Source organism: Hyaena hyaena, unplaced genomic scaffold (genome assembly GCF_003009895.1).
Source record: "Hyaena hyaena isolate Hyena2069 unplaced genomic scaffold, ASM300989v1 scaffold_399, whole genome shotgun sequence".
Taxonomy (NCBI): Eukaryota; Metazoa; Chordata; class Mammalia; order Carnivora; family Hyaenidae; genus Hyaena; species Hyaena hyaena.
The window spans coordinates 559,237-576,583 of record NW_024081033.1 but is presented as its reverse complement, the minus strand read 5'-3'; the positions used below and the strand labels follow the sequence as shown (position 1 = coordinate 576,583).

The 17,347-nt window shown below is 49.1% G+C and overlaps 1 protein-coding gene across 1 annotated transcript; it reads left to right on the top strand.

The window, feature by feature from the left end:
• Positions 1-760: 760 nt before the first annotated feature.
• Positions 761-16,497, top strand: LOC120245045 (serpin B8-like). Its single transcript, XM_039251905.1, has 7 exons — positions 761-1,010; positions 6,954-7,131; positions 8,665-8,802; positions 10,490-10,607; positions 12,323-12,465; positions 14,035-14,187; positions 15,971-16,497. Exons 2-7 carry the CDS (start codon positions 6,964-6,966, stop codon positions 16,373-16,375), a joined length of 1,125 nt encoding a protein of 374 aa, XP_039107836.1. The 5' UTR covers positions 761-1,010; positions 6,954-6,963; the 3' UTR covers positions 16,376-16,497.
• The last annotated feature ends 850 nt before the right edge of the window (positions 16,498-17,347 follow it).

The window sequence follows — 17,347 nt, the reverse complement described above, 5'->3', positions numbered from 1 at the left end:
TCCAAGCTTCATAAAAATCTTCTCAAGAGAAAATGTTTGGTGGGCTTCTAACTGTTCAAATACTGAAAGTATAACATTGAAAAGTTTTGGTTTGCAAAAGTAAATGGTTTTCAAGGGGTTACACAGATTTTTAACATTTAGACTTCAACCAGAAATCTTTGCACAGTCAGTATGTGAATGAAAATCAAGTATCAAGGTTTAGTCAATACAAACAATGATGCCTTTATTTTAATTAATTCCCTTCCCTTCCCTTCAAAAAGTTTTTAATCTTTATTTTTGAGAGGCGACAGAGGGACGGGGCGGGGCGGGGGGGGGGGGGGCACATAATTCCAGCAGCTCCAGGGTCTGAGCTGTCAGCACCGAGCCCAACGTGGGCCAAGAACCCGGGGACCCGGGAGAGATCACGACCTGAGCTGAAGTCTGAGGATCAACGGACTGAGCCACCACCCCAGGCGCCCCTTGCACATCCTTCATTTGTTCTTCTCTGGTCTTGCTTTTATAGTCCGTTTCCAAGGCGAAGCCCCAAATCTGAAACTACTGTTGCGCGCGCGCGCGCGCACACACACAACACACACACACACGGAGGCGCTCGGCGAACACCGTCCCAAGTCCGGGCCCAGCGCCCCCGCGAGGCCGAGTGCACACACGCACACACACACACACACCCACACACACACCCACGAGGAGGCGCTCGGCGAACACCGTCCCAAGTCCGGGCCTAGCGCCCCCGCGAGGCCGAGTGCACACACACACGCACACACGCACGCACGCACACACACACACACACACACACACGAGGAGGCGCTCGGCGAACACCGTCCCAAGTCCGGGCCCAGCGCCCCCGCGAGGCCGAGCGCACCCGCGCGGGGGCACCAGGACCGCGGGGGCGGCGGGGCTGCAACCCCGGCCGGCTCTGAGTCACCCGCCGGGAGCCTCGCCCTGGATCTGGGCGGCCGGGAAGCGCGCAGCCGGCTGGGGCAGCAGCCGCCGCGGGAGCAGGAACGGCGCAGGTACCGGGCTGGGAGGCGCGCCGGGCCCCGCTTCCCCCGGCGGGAGTCCCCGGGCTGGAGCGCGGCGGCGGCGGCGGAGGGGCGGCGGGCGCTGGCGCGGCGGATCGCAGCGGACGGCCGCGGGGGGGGGGGGGGGGGGGCTGACGCCGCCGGGCCGCGACTTGCCCGCAGGAGGGCGAGGCCGGTAACCCGCGCCTGGGGCGCTGATGCGGGAGAAAGCGGGGCCGACAGCCCTGCGCGCGTGCGTGGAGCCGCCGCGGGTGCAGGGGGGGCGTGGGGCGCCCCGCGCAGCCGGGCCTGGGATGTCGGGGAGCCTCAGGCGAGCTCCGGGGAGGAACTGGGTCAGCGCCACCTCCCGGGAGATCGCCTGCGGGCTCCGCGGCCCCTCCCTCCTCCTCTCTGCCGCCTTCCCTCCCGGGCTTCCGCCTTCCTTCTTGTTTTCTGGTTTTTTTCCATTGTCTTTCTGGTTTTCTGTGTTTCAATTTCCCTCCCTCCCTTTCCTTCCTTCCTTCCTTCCTTCCTTCCTTCCTTCCTTCCTTCCTTCCTTCCTTCCTTCCTTCCTTCCTTCCTTCCTTCCTTCCTTCCTCCCTTCCTTCCTTCCTTCCCTCCCTCCCTCCCTCCCTTTTTTTTAATCTTTATTTTTGAGAGGCGGCGGAGGGACGGGGGGGGGGCACATAATTCCAGCAGCTCCAGGGTCTGAGCTGTCAGCACCGAGCCCAACGTGGGCCAAGAACCCGGGGACCCGGGAGAGATCGCGACCTGAGCTGAAGTCTGAAGATCAACGGACTGAGCCACCACCCCAGGCGCCCCTTGCACATCCTTCATCTGTTCTTCATTGGCTGCTTGTTCTCAACTTGAGAAAATGCTTCCTTGCCAGTTTCCATCTCCTCTGCAGCCACAGTAATTAATTTAACGGACGCCCCGCTTCCCAGCTCCTCCCCACCTGCTGCCCGCACTCCTTGCCTCCCACCCACTGCGCTGCCTTTCTGTCGTCCTTCAGCCTTCCCATTGTCTGTTCCCTGGGCCCCCAGCCGCACCCCGTCACCCCCCAGGCCCTCCAGGGCATCCCTGTCTTCTTGGGCTACTCCTTTTTCTACCTACAAACGCTGGAAATTCTTAAAAACCAGATGAGTTTCTTCTCTTGTGCCTTCTCTGTATGTGCTGGGTGATTTCTTCCCACTCAGCTGGAATCTAGGGCAATCGCCCATGGCTCTCCTCTCTGGCTGTGGGAAGTCTGCCCGTCTTCAGAAACCTGCCCGTATTTACAGAGGCCCCTTGGCTGTCTTTGTTAGGGGTCCTGGGGTGGTGTGTTCCCTGCATCTCAAACGGGATGTATCGCCTTCCTCGTTCCCTCCGGCTCCTCACACAAACTTCCAGTGGTTCATGGCTCACCCTAAACATAAATTAGCTGCGAGTCTGTTAAAAGATAAACTGAGACGTATTAAAAAGTTAAGTTTAGGGATGCCTGGTTGGCTCAGATGGTTGAATGTTCCACTCTTGATTTTGATTCAAGTCGTGATCTCACGTCCTGTGTTCAAGCCCCAGTCTGGCTCTACTCTGAGAGCATGGAACCTGCTTGGGATCCCCCCCCACCCCTCAAAATAAGTAAATAAGCATTTTCTAAAAAAAAAAGTTTATTTGAGCAAGATTGATTTGGATGGGGCAGTATCCAATGTAGCAGGTGGAAAGGAGCTCTGAGTTGCTGTAGGAAAGCAAAGATTTATAAGCAGAAAGGAGAGGGAGCAGGAAGATACAGGAAATTATATCCCTGCGATAGAACAGGGAAACATCACAAAAGTCCCTTTCCCCTAGGGAATGGCAGGGGTCTGTCAGGTAGGTGACCTCATTGTCGCTGGTCAGGCGGGTCCTGACTGGCTGGTTTAAGATCCCACTTCTGGGAGAGCAGGCATGTAATTAGGTTACATCTCTGGATCAGGGCTGGGCCTAAGCAACTCCGTCTGGGGACTTTCCTCTTGTTTTTAACCAGCCTGGGCGGTAACCCCTGACTTCCTGCTCCCTGTCACCCAGCCCGACGGTGCCCGCTTCTGCTCTCTGGGGCTCTTGTTTCCTGGGTGTTTGGCGGTGGCTGGTCTGCCGGCGGGNGGGGGGGGGGGAGCGGCTTCCCCAGCCTTTCACCAGGCTCAGCGGTGAGACCCGCAGTTTCCTAACTGCACCCATATGACATTTGTCATATCAGAGACGTCCTATGTCTTGTTTTGAAAAAATACCTTGGAAAGAACCGCTGGACAGGCTCTGGTTGAAACAGTTGACCCCATCCTTGCCCTGCCTACCCATCTGCTCTCTCCTCTCCTGCCCCTGAGAGATCCAGGATGCCCTCCCCCCCCCCCCACTCCCATTCCTGCCAAGACCTAACGAAATGCAGCTGCAAGGCTGCTGTAGGAGGCGCTTCTAGTCTTCTGCAGAACTGGAAGAAGAAAGGTCAAATGACGATCCCTCGGTTGATGAAAATGGACAGATACACGATGATCTTTATCTCTAGGTGGAGATTCCAGTGCTTTTGGTATTGCTTCTTTTTTCATTTTCCAAACAGGAACCGAGTTTTCTTGTGCCCCTTTAAGATTGTTGAGCTAAAAATGTATATACAAATAAAAACAAAGGATAACATCATAGGCAGAATAGAAATAAACAGCTCATGCGGGACTTATAATAATTTGCTGAAATTGTAATTGACAAGCTGCAATAACTTTTCACTTCTTGGAGCAAGGGGTCTGCTGCAGTCCCACAGAGACTGGGAGGTAGGGGAGCTGGCGTCCTTGATAAATCCATTTTTAAAAGTTTATTTATTTTGAGAAAGAGAGTGAGCAAGGGAGGCTCAGAAAGTGAGGGAGCGAGAGAGAGAAAATCCTAAGCAGGCTCTGAGCTGCCAGTGCAGAGCCTGATGTGGGGCTCGATCTCATGAATTGGGAGGTCATGACCTGAGCTAAAATCAAAAGTTGGATGCCTAACCAACTGAGCTACCCAGGCGCTCTGATAATTCCATTTTTAAAATATTTATTTTTTTGAGAGAGACAGAGACAGAGCATGAGCAGGGGAGGGGCAGACAAGGAGGGAGACACAGAATCCAAAGCAGGTTCCAGGTTCTGAGCTGTCAGCACAGAGCCCGACCTGAGACTCGAACTCACAGACTGTGAGATCATGACCTGAACTGAAGTCAGGTGCCCCCGATAATTCCATTTTTAAAAATTTATTTATTTATTTATTAAAAACATTTTTTAAATTTTTTTTAAATTTATTTCCGAGAGAGAGAGTGTGAACAGGGAAGGGTCAGAGAGAGAGGCTCCCAGGCTCTGAGCTAGCTGTCTGCACAGACCCCGACACGGGGCTCAAGCACACGAACTGTGAGATCATGACCTGAGCTGAAGTCAGACGCTTACCCGACTGAGCCACCCAGGTGCCCAGATAATTTCATTTTCAAAGGAATGGCTTCTAGCAGTTGAGAAAACCTGACTGGCTTGGGTTTAAAACAGGAAAGAGGCTTTTCAAAATACAGTAAAACCTTGGTTTGTGATCATAATTCATTCTGGAAACCTGCATGTAAGCCAAAGTATTTGTATATCAAAGTGAATTTCCCCGGAAGAAATCATGGAAACTCAGATGATCCGTTCCACAACTCAAAAATATTCATATAAAAATGATTATAATACTGTTCTATAATATAACATCATAAAGAAAACAGAAAGAAAAATAAACAAATTAACCTGCACATACCTTTGAAGACCTTTGTGGCTGGTGTGAGGAAGGTGAGAGGGAGGGTTATTGTGTAGGACGACTTTCACTATCACTAACGGATGTTGCCTACAGTAGTATAGTATGATTTAACTTTTGTCATAGGCTGTATTTGATGTCACTGGCAATAAGGCAGCAGAGGAAAGGCTCTAGATCTGCAGGCAGCAGCCTGGCCTGGAAGGAAGCAAAGCCTTCCTAAGTTCACTCTTGTATGGAAAAGCAAAGGACTGTCCGTAGGTGCTTCGAAGTGACCAAAAATACAGTAGTGCCAGGTGCGGGCACCTTCCAACATTCCGAAAAATCACTGATTTCTGCCAGATGCCGTGGCCTGAGCATGGGGACGATCACCCACAGTCCCTCAGAGACAGAGTGAGAGAGAAGAACCATTGGCTCAGTGTGACCATGTGACATTCCGTATCACGTACCACTGCTATTGCAAGACCTCGCTTGTTTATCAAATTAAATTTGATTAGAAATGTTTGCTTGTCTTGCCGAACATTCCCAGAACAAGTTACTCACCATCCAAGGGTTTACTGTATTTTTATCTCAACAGAGCAGAGAAACAATTTACAGTGATGCATTGTCTCAAGTAAATTTTCTAAGGAAAGGGAGGTCAGCAAGGCAGGAAGGAGTAAGCTGGGGTGAAGGTCAGGTTGGACTCAGAATTGGTGCCTCTGACTCAGTGTCCACCTGATAGGACTTGAGACTTTTTTGCTTCCCTGCTTATGGGCTCCATTGCTGGCTACCCCCCCCCCCCCTTTAATTTCACACCAGATACACTCCATGGAAAACAGTGTATCTTTTTGGAGTCCTCCTGATTCAAAGTGAATTTTTTGTCTTCCCAGTAGCTCGCATTTTAGGTCAGACTTTCCTAAACCCACCCTTAAAATTTGTTGAAATCCATCCAGTTGATTTCACACGACATGGTGAGAGAAATGTTATTTATTTACAAAAATTATTTATTTTTATTTTTTAAAATTTATTTTGATGGAGAGAGGGAGAGGCTGAGAGAGAGGGAGAGAATCCCAAGCAGGACTCCGTGCTGTCAGCAGGAAGCCTGGTGTGGGGCTTGAACTCACAAACCGTGAGATCACGACCTGAGCCAAAATCCAGAGTCAGATGCTCAGCCGACTGAGCCACCCAGGCGCCTACAAGGACTTATTTACAACAGACCACTGTGTATAGATTATGCTAGAGAGACCAAACTGAGGGAGAACTTGCAGCACTACGGGGTCTGTGTAATGATGAAGAACTCAGGCTCCGGGATGAGACCTCAGGTTCCGACCCTGATTCCTCAAGGACTGGGGGATCTGGAAGCGGCTCATAGGCTTCACCCAGGCTCCCTGTCTGTAAGGTGGGTCAACTGTAGTGGCCTCATGTATTGTTGTGGGATTAAGAGATTCCTGTAAAACAAGAGAACCTGGCACTGAGACGTGCTGGCCATTGTGACACGAAGGGAGGGTCTCGGAGGGATGCTGAGCCTCTGCAGTGGTCCTGTGGCTGATGGTGCCATCGTCCTTCAGCCCTGCGATTGGCTACTTTGTGAATAAACCGGCGTAGCCTGGGTGGCTCAGTTGGTGAAGCACCCTACTCTTGATTTCAGCTCAGGTCAACATCTCACGAGTTGGTGAGATCGAGCCCCATGTTGGGCTCTGTGCTGACAGCGTGGAGCCTGCTTGGGATTCTCTCTCCCTCTCTGTGCCCCTCCTGGCTCGGGCTCTCACTCTCTAAACAAATGAACAAACATAAAAAATTACTTCAAAATAGGTCCGCAGAGCTTCGTGTTTTCCTGGAGGCTCTAGGGCAGAATCCGTTTCCTGGCCTTTGGCAGCTCCTGCGGGCTGCCTGCGTTCCATGCTCTGTGGCCTCGGGTCCTTCTGACCTTCACTTCTGCAGCCTCATCTTCTCTGACTCTGACCTCCTGCCTTCCTCTTATAAGGAGCCCGTAGTTACACCCAGCCCCCCCGGATAATGCAGGCAATCTCCCCATCTCATGATCCTTCATTCATCCATCACATCTGCAAGGTCCCTAATGCCACAGAAGGTAACAGAGGCCTGGGGCATTCGGCGTGGATGGCTGTGGGGGCGCAGCTATGCCGCTGACCACACCCAGTGGCCACTGATAGGGGTGCTCGTGACCAGATGACATGGCAGTGGGCGTGGTTGATGTGCCTCTGTGTTGTGCTTTTGGTGCAGACCTTCCCTGATGGATAATCTCTATGAAGCAAACGGCAGTTTTGCCATCAACTTATTAAAAATGTTGGGTAAAGAGGACAGCTCACGAAACGTGTTCTGCTCCCCTCTGAGCATCTCGTCTGCCCTGGCCATGGTCTTCATGGGGGCCGAAGGAGACACTGCCACCCAGATGTCCCAGGTATGCCTGCCTATCGCAGAGGAAGAGCGGCGGGTTGCTTCTTTGCTTCCTTTGATGCTTTCACAGAGATGGTTTCTTCCTACCTCACAGCAGCTGAGGAAAGCCAGCGTGGCCGCTGGGTGGTGAGGGGCACCGTAGTGAGGGAAACAGAGCAGACGTGGGCAGAAATGAGAATTATTTAAGATCCATTAGCATTTATCATACCCTTAGCATTTAGAGGAGAAATCAAGTCCTTGTGTCCTTTTCGTTGGATAAAGGCATCAGTATGTTACAGCAAATCATAACTTTGATGCGTAAGGTGAGTTATAATTCTGACCCACAAGAAGTCCAAGCGTTTCAACTTTGTTATATTTTAAATTTTGGCTAATGGTTTATATTAGACTGAATTGCAGCCGTGTGAATGAACTTTCTGTAAAATGGGTTCTTTCTAGTGTGTGATTGTGCACAAGTGCAAGACGAAAGTAACACCAGTGTGGACTTCCATCTCTGGGATTATTTAGAGGGAATATGGGATGTGACTGATGGGAACTGGGTGCTGTGGGATCTGAGCTACAAACGAAGTAGTGCCGAACACTTGAGGGAAATAGTCTTGACCTCTTTGTATCTTAAGTTTCTTCGACAACCTTGGGAGTGGCCCAGAACATTGCCAATACACACCACTTTCCCATTAATAGCCCTCTGGAGGTGCTCGCTGGAGGAGGGAGGCTTTGGACTGGGGCCCTTGGGAGAGAGAGGAACAACCTTAATTTCTACTCTGACTTGACTTGGAAGTCACCATCTGGCTGGAGAACTTATGTGAAATTGATGATGAAATATTTTCTGTTGATTTCTGTTCACTCTTGTATTCTGTGGGTTGTGCTGGATTCATTCCAGCTACCTACTTGTTGTGTTCTGTCTCCCTCCTGAGTTATCACACCTGTCTTTCTTCTTTATTTTTTATTAAAAATTATTTTTATTTAATGTTTATTTATTTTGGAGAAAGAGAGAGAGAGAGAGAGACAGGGTGTGAGCAGGGGAGGGGCAGAAAGAGAGGGAGACAGAATCTGAAGCAGACTCCAGGCTTGAGCTGTCAACACAGAGCCCTATGTGGGGCTCGAACTCACGAACCGTGAGATCATGACCTGAGCCGAAGTCAGACGCTTAAGCGACTGAGCCACCCAGGCCCCCATTGCATCCATGTTTCTAAGTGGGGAAGTCAGCCAGGGCGGGTTTCCCACTTGGGGGCAATTTTGCTTCCATGGGATTCCCCAGTGTCTGTGAAGCTTGGTTGTTGTAATCGAGAGGTGCTACTGACACCTAGTGGGTAGAGGCAGAAATGATGCAAAATATCTTAACACAGAACAGCAACAAAGCACCTGGCCCCAAAAGTCAGTAGTGCCCAGGTGGAAAAGGGCTGTGTGAGGCTGAAACCAAACTCCGTTCAAGATGGGGTCCTTTGTGATTTTCAGCGCAGGGGTTTGTGTGGACGTAGCTCTTTGGGGGACCAAGATGACGGCAACGTTACGAGCCTGTGTCCTTGTTTCCTATTACCAGGCCCTTTGTTTGAACAGAATTGGAGATATTCACCAAGGTTTCCAGGCACTTCTCACGGAGGTGAACAGATCTGGCACTCAGTACCTGCTCAGAACTGCCAACAGACTCTTCGGAGAGAAGACGTGTGACTTCTTTCCCGTAAGTTGTCCTCCCGCATCGTTGTCAAGGAAATTGAAGATGAAATAGAAACTACGAAAGAACAGAGATAAAGTATAATTCTCTTCCCTTATAAATGTGCTTAGCACTGTACTTCTGTAATAGTAATTTTGAATTTTATGTTTGCCTCTGAATTATGTCCTTTTCAAAGTTATTTTTGATAGATTCCTTCCAGATGTCAATCTCAATATGTCCGGTCTCCTGCATCCAGACCTGCTTCTCCCCGTTGACCCCTCTCCTCAGCGACCACACAGTCTTGTGTGCATACATAGCTATCCCGAGTCTCAGCTCTGGTTTTTGGGCTGTCCCTGCAGAGCTGGTCTCTCAAGGCCTCTTAAATTTGTCCCCTTTTCTGAATCTCCACCACCGCTGCCTGGGTGTAGACTCTCACTGTATCTTCTACACCATTATTTAATTCTTCCCTAATGGAACTCTCCAAGTCCTGCCAGGTTCTTCCACATTCCTGATGGAATAATCTTTCTCAAATGCAAATTGGTTCATGAAACAGGTTTTTAAATCTGTGTAGTTAGTTCCTAATAGGCTATCAGAAGTGTAAGTAAGTGAGGGCCAAAAAACTATGCTACACACCATGCAGATTGAGGCTACGTCAGATTAATGAAGCGATCTAGGCAAACCCGCCATTGTACTGGCTGGGAGTTCCAAGGATTCTTCTGTGAGACTCAAATACCTCCCTGTCCTGGCTGCTGTTGGGTGCTACTCCATGGTGGTTGCTTGCTCTGGGCCTCAGTATCATTGGAGAAAATTCTGGATCTTCTACAACAAGCACTGACGATCCAAGGAACCTCCTGGTTGATGTTCATTGTTGAATGTTGGCCTAATCTTTGAATATTGTAACTGGGGAATATTGGGGACACAGGGAGCCACCTTCCCCTTTTCTCAGTTGCTTGGCTCCTCTTTCTCTCTACATTTTCTTTCTTCTGTAGAAGCTAAAATATTTGAGAGCAGGAGATGGGCGGAGCATGGGAGCCAATTGCCAGGCACATTATATCTGAAACCCAAGTTTTGGTGAGGTGAGTTATCTTTGGGATTTCATGTGTTGAGTGCAGGCCCTTCCTGACTTGGTCTTACCTTACATTTCAAGGCTCATCCTTTGCCACTGTTCTCCCTAATCCCCACCTCCCCACCCCCACAGCCCCACGGTCATCTAGACCTGTCACATCGCACTCCGGGAGGACACAGCGATTTCAGGATGATCTGGTTCCACTGCGGAGCCTCCCAGTCATTCACAAACCTCAGACATTATGGTTGGTGCTGGTGATGCAAAAATGAACAAAAGAAAGTTAGAGTACCTGGCAGACAGACAGATAATCAAGCAGGAAGTCAGGGTGGAGGGGAAGCGTCTGACGGACGTTCACGCGGTTGTGTGCGTGGCTGCCGGCGTCCGCGTCCTCGAAGCACAGTTACTGCCTGTGTGTGGATGTGGTTCCTCCCAGCCGACTGTGAGCCACCCCAGGCCCGGCGTCCGCCCGCTGGCACGCGGCGAGGCCCCGAGTGGGCGGCCCACCATTCGTGCCAGCTGCGTGAACCAGTCTTAAAATGCAGGGTGGCCCGAGCAGGAACTTATGCTGGAAATGTGTTCAGAGCACGGTGTGTCCACGCCCGCGGGCACGTCGCTGACCCGGGTGAACGCGGTGCCCTGTGTCTGCAGGCCTTTAGAGAGTCCTGCTGGAAGTTCTACGGGGCGGAGCTGGAGGAGGTGTCCTTCGCGAAGGACACGGAAGAATGCAGGAGGCGCATAAATGACTGGGTGACAGAAAAGACCGAAGGTGAGAGATTTTCGCTGCAGTACTCTTGGTGTTTTGCAGGAAAGAGAGCCGAGAGTGGTGGGGGTGTGGCCTCCGTGGTGTCCCCCTCCCCCACCCCGGGACCCTGGACCCAGTGCCCTTCTTGTGTATGTGTCTTTGCCCGATTTTCAGGCCAGCAATGCAATTCTGTTCTTTTCCTTGGCTTTATGAGATCACGAAGTGGGGATTGCTAAAAAATACGTAAACCTAGTGTAAGGATCTCAGACCCTCTCCCCTCTGGACTGTGCTGGAAAATTCTGGAAAAATGCTTCCTTTTTGGGGCCCTGTTAATCTTCTGTCTTGGGAGAGGGAGACCCTTGCCTGGCCCTGAGGGCAGAGTGACATTCAGTTGAGGTGGCAGCTGAGATAGGGCAACGTTTCCCGCCATCTCCCTGAGGCAGTGAGCAGGGCTGCGGCGGCGAGCAGGGCTGGTTTTGTCTGCAGGCCTCCCCTTCCTCGCTGTTGTGGCCGTGGCCGAGTAGCTTTCAGAGCACCACCTTCTCTGACTTTGCTGCAGACTCTGGAGGTGCAGCGTCCGCTGTCCAGACCACAGTCTGTCGTATCAGCAGTGTTTTTGCCAGTGCTTGATGGGAGTACAGCGGAAAAGGGCATGCTGTTAAGCACTCCAAGTACCTAGCGCAACTTAGAGACTTCCAGAAGCGTGCGTGGGGGGGGAAGTTAAACCACTTATTTCCTTACCCAGCACATGTGGGTACGTCCCTCAGTCTTTATGGTGTGCCCAGTGCATGTCAGGCAGCAGCAGTGATTACACTGAAAGCCAATAAAATAATGACCTTAGGAAGGCCGGAGCCTTTTACGTTTTCCTGTGCAGTGGTCTTTTGCTCTCCAGTTGATCTGTACTAATAGGTCATGAGGGGAAGTGAGAAGGTTCTCCAAATACTACTCTCCCTGCACCACTCACCTCCTCATCGTCAGAATGACCATCAGTATATTTCTCCAAAATACCAGACCTAGAGGGGACATTGGGGGTCACTTTGTCCCAGTTTTATTGGATAACTCAGTTTGGGCCCCTTTATTGCACCAATTAATTCCTTTACTCTATACATTCCTGCCTTCAGGAAGACTGCTTTCACCCATTTACAGGTCTGTGTTCCTTCATCCCGTGGAAGCTTCTCCCCACCTTGATGAGATTTGAAAGTTGGCATAGAGCCATGAATCTCAACTAGAATCAGCCCCTGGGTAACATCTGCCAAGGGCTGAAGTCATTTTGGTTGTCACAGCTGGGAAAATGCTGTCTGGCTCAACATCCTACAACCCACGGGACACTCCCCACGACAAAGAATTATCTGGCTTTACACGCTAGTGGCGCCATGGTTGAAAAATTATGGCGCCATGGTTGGGAAGCTTACCGTTAGACTCGAGACTCTTGGGTTATTATCGCCTCAACTCAGCCATTTGCCACCTATGTGTCCTTGGCACAGACAAGCAAATGCTCTGACCTCAATTTCTCTATCTATAAAGTGAGGGTAAAATGATAGTTGACCTTCCTGTTTCAAGATTGTTGTTTAAGGATGAGCAATACCCAACGCATCGCCCCATTCCTCAGGTGCCAGGAAGACAGACTCCAGCCTGGCCATCAACCAAGCCAGGCTTCATATGTCAGGAGGACTGTTGAAAAAGAATTCCCCTCCCTCCTCCACCCAAATAGCAATTGAGTTCTCTTGTATTCTTTGCAGGTAAGATTACAGAGATACTGGGTCCTGGGACAGTTGATCCACTGACGAAGTTGGTTCTCGTGAATGCCATCTATTTCAAAGGGAAGTGGAATGAGCAATTTGACAGAAAGTTCACACGGGGAATGCCCTTTAAAACCAATCAGGTAGAGACATATTTTTTTCAGGCGTACTTCGACTTTCTTAAAATAATACGCCAGGAAGGATTGTGATTGAGTGGAGAAAATAATTTATTTCATACTCTATTTCTGAACGAATTTCATGCCCTCCATGTATATTTTATCGGAGAGGGAAAGAGAAAAGCTGAAATCATTTTCATATTGACAGTTTTGTGTTTGTATCCTTTGTCAAACTGATTCTTCTGTCTTCGGTCATATTAATTCGGATCCAACGAAACTCTCTTCTGACCTTTGGAATTACGTTTGTATTGTACCATCACCGTTTGTATTTACACAGACACCTTCTTGCAACGTCAGTGAGAACTATGCTTATTTATTGCCTTGTATTTCAGAGCCACACAATTCCGAACACAAGGGAAAAACAGTGTTAGCAGTGTTTGGGATAACTTTGTGTTTGGATCTTTTTAGAAAGAAAAATTGGATATGTTTATGGCATGTGAGGTGATTTTGATGCATGTATCATAGTGAAACAGCTGCCACCGTCAAGCTAATTAACATACATTTTCATCACGTGGTTACCAGAGTATTTTTGTGATGAGAGCACCTGAAATCTACTCTCTGAGCAGATCTCCAGTATTCCCTACAGTATATAAAAAAATTTTTTTATTTATTTCTGAGTGAGAGAGAGACAGTGTGAGTAGGGGAGGGTCAGAGAGAGAGAGGGAGACACAGAATCTGAAGCAGGCTCCAGGCCCCGAGCTAGCTGTCGGCACAGAGCCGATGCAGGCCTCGAACCCTCAAACCGTGAGATCATGACCTGAGCCGAAGTCAGATGCTTAGCTGACTGAGCCACCCAGGCGCCCCTCCTTACAGTATTATTAACTAGCCACCATGCTGGATGTTAGATCTTTAGACTTAAAGCCTAACTTAAAAATTTTTTTGTCCAGATTCACTTTTGAGTCTGATAATGTCTGGCCTCAATAGCAATTAGCTTAAAATTTGACTTTCATCAACTTGGTGATAGCATGTTGCACACAGGTTGAAGGTCTAGAATACATTTGATGCAAGCTTTAGAAAGGGTGGATGCTGAAAATCTTGTCTAGTCCCCCTCTGCAAGAAAACCAAAGCTGTAAAGCCAATTATATAAGTGAGCAACTTTCCAGAATAAAAATTTAACCCTCTGTGGCTTCTACATCTTTTCTAACCACATCCTATAACCTCCAAACTTGATTATTAGTTAATTCTTCCCTTAACTTGGCTAAATAATTCTTAATTATAAGGTCACTGGAGTTACTTTAATGCATCTTCTCAAAAGAGAAAAACACAGCTTCTTCCAAAAATAATGTAGAGTTTTATGTCTCTCTGTATTTGTCAATTTTATTCTCTCTCACCTGGTAATACGTGATCTGCTGGGACAATAGCATGTTGTATTCAATACTAATATGTAATAATGAAGATCTTACATCTATCAGCATAATGCACGGAAATCCTAATTCTCTTATATGTACCTAGGGGTTCTGCAAATCAGATTTCCCTTAGATTAGTAAACTGTGCTCCTTCTTCAGTAATCTGATTTAAATTTCATGTTTTCATTAGGAGAAGAAGACAGTGCAGATGATGTTTAAGCAAGCTAAATTTAGAATGGGGTACATAGAGGACATGCATGTGCAGGTCCTGGAGCTGCCCTACGCAGGGGAGGAGATGAGCATGGTCATTCTGCTGCCGGATGACAACACCGATCTGGCCGTGGTAAGCCCTTGCCGGTGAGCCTGAGCGTCTACACAGGCAGCCGCGTCTACGCAGGCAGCCACGCTTGTGTCTCTATGTCCATCGATCAGATAGCATTTGAGGAATTTCCAGTGTAGGGTTATCATGAGGAGTGGCTGAACGTCATCTCAGGTCTTGGGTGAACATGTGTTTGTTTGCATTTCTGTTGAGTATCTAGGAGGGGAATTGTTGGTAAGGACACATTCTGGTGAAGCGAAGCAGAGAGAGTTCCAGAAATATAAGAACACTGCTCTCTATTCTGAGGGAGGGGCTGGTTGAGGTCTCACTAATCTTTTAATTATTTTTTTTATTAGAGAGACGGGGGGTGCAGAGGGAAAGAGAGAGAATCTTAAGCAGGCTCCATGATTGGCGCAGAGCCCAAAGTGGAGTTCAGTCCTACAACCCCGGGATCATGACCTGAGCTGAAACCAAGAGTCAGATGCTCAACCGACTGAGCCACCCAGGTTCCCAGAGGTCCCAATAATTACTGAACAAAAGTACTAGAAAATAGAGGGATAGATCTGGGCAGTGTTTCTCTAACATTAATGTGCATAGGAACTCCCGGGATCTTGTTAGTCTGCAGAATTTCACTCAGCGGGTATGGCCTGAGATTTTGCATTTCTAACAAGATTCCCAATGATGCAGATGCTGCTGGTCATGGACCACACTTTGAGTAGCAAGTGTCAAGTACAGGTGAAGAATGTCCCTTAGACGGGAGGAGAGGGATGTCTTCCCATGACAGAAAAGGAACAAGATTCAAGGATGGGAGAATGTAAATTTGTAAGGAGATGCAGGACCGGTCGTGAGCGTGTTGTCTAGCTTTCTGGAGTTGGGGAAAGGCTTCCTTTCCAACTCTTGCTGATTCCTGTGGTGTAAATACTCTGTGGCTGCATTTAGGCTACCGAGGGTTTAACAGTTGCCTCTTGCCAAAGATACAAGCCAGCTCTGGCACACCCAAGTACACAGGATGTGGTGGGTGGGGCTGCCTGAATGCTCTGGTTTCTCTGGAAGCAGAAAGTTATTGGCGAACGTCACAGATGAGATCGGTCATGGCTGCTGAAGAAGAAAATTAGGGGAGTCTGGGAATTAGAACCAGTGTCCAAACAGCCGTCACTGGAGAGGGGCACTCACCTGGGCTCCTAATGGTAAAGCGAAGCGGGGGGAGGTGCAGTGGAAACCCCTTCTCTGTTTCTGTTTTCACTGTGGACAAACAGAATGAGTGATGAGGCTCAGAGGTTTGGAAGCGAACCCCAGGGCAGGCAAGAAGACAAACAAGAATGCCGGAAACACCAGTCTTGTTGAATTCTCTGTTTCCGCTCTCCCCTTCCCCAGAAGCCATGTGTCCCTTCCTGTTCAGATGATCCCCGATCTCCCCTCTTTCACTCGTCAGAGTTCTGAGCCGAGCTCTGTCTCTTTTTTTGTCAAACCATCTCTCTCATTCACAGTCGTGTGCATCGCATGAGTACAATCGATTAGTTATGAGAGCTTTCTAAATGAAAAAATATTTGGAATAAGTTTAGTACAAATAGTTAAGAAAAAACACACGTCCCCTGTTCCAAGTGTGTTTTAGCTGTTTTCCTCTTATATTCATAGAACAGGAGAAAGATGAGAATTTGAGGGAAAATCTTGGTGTGTTTACAAGAGGAAAATGTTTGTCGATTGTCTTGGACCAGAACTCATGTCATTGGGGGAGGGGTACTGAGTGGGGACATGGGCACCAGGCTGTTGTCTCTACATTTGAAGATTTGACCCCTCATTATTTTAGGTGGAAGACGCACTTACCTACGAGAAGTTCAGAGCTTGGACAAATCCAGAAAAGATGACGAAGGATAAAGTTCAAGTTTTCCTTCCCCGATTGAAGCTTGAGGAGAGTTATGATTTGGAGTCTTTTCTTCGAAGTTTAGGTATGACTGATGCGTTTGAGGAAGCCAAGGCAGACTTTTCTGGAATGTCAGCAAAGAAGAACGTGCCTGTGTCCAAGGTCGCTCACAAGTGCTTTGTAGAGGTCAATGAGGAGGGCACAGAGGCGGCCGCGGCCACCGCCGTGGTCAGGAATGCCCGGTGCTGCAGAATGGAACCAAGATTTTGTGCAGATCACCCTTTCCTCTTCTTCATCACGCACCCCAACACCAATAGCATCTTGTTCTGCGGCCGCTTCTCTTCTCCATAAGGAGGGGCGGTTCCTGTGCGCTCACTTCCTTCCCTCGTGCCCACCTTGCTTTAACACAGATTCCTTGTGACCGAATCGGTACAGTGGTCTGAATGCCACAATAAAGTGTGTGCACCTGGGAAGTGTGTGAATGTTCTTAGCGAATATCCCACAGTCACTGAGAAAACTCAGGTGTCAGGTGTGTGACGTTCGGGGCTGAGATGGCGATGCTTGTTCCAGAGGGGAGCTCCTCTTTCTCCCTGACTCTGCCCCATCTACTTATCAGAGGATTGTCCGCACCTCTCAAAGTCTGTACTCATTGTTTGTGGGTGTCTTGAGGAGCATGTCAAGGGTTCCCACACCAGCCCTCCATACACTTTCCCATCCTTCAGTGACCTCAAAGCTGTGCCCAGACCGCCCTGCATATCTACCATCTCACACAGCCCCTCGTCAAGACAACTTCACATCTTCTTGCTGACACCTTCAGGTCTGAGCTAGGAGGCAGAGCTCTGAATGTGCTGTGTAGTCCTCCCTGCAGGGGCCTTCACAGGAAGCATCTGTCAGGAGCAGTGTCCTGCTAGTTAGTCACACATGCTCACTTGTGGCTCCAGCATGTCGAGCTTACAAACGGACCTCCCTGTGGTATTTTTTTGACTTAAAATAATTTGTATTATGGTAGCAATTCGGAAACTGTTGAGAAGTACCAAAGAAAGCTGAAGTCACCCATAATCACCACTATTTTTAAAAAATTTTTTTTTTAATTTTATTTATTTCTAGGAGAGAGAGAAAGAGAGACAGCGTGAGCAGGGGAGGGTCAGAGAGAGAGGGAGTCACAGACTGAAACAGGCTCCAGGCTCTGAGCTGGCAGTCAGCACAGAGCCTGACGCGGGGCTCGAACCCACGAACCGCGAGATCATGACCTGAGCTGAAGTCGGACGCTTAACCGACTAAGCCACCCAGGCGCCCCATAATCACCACTATTAAGTCACCACA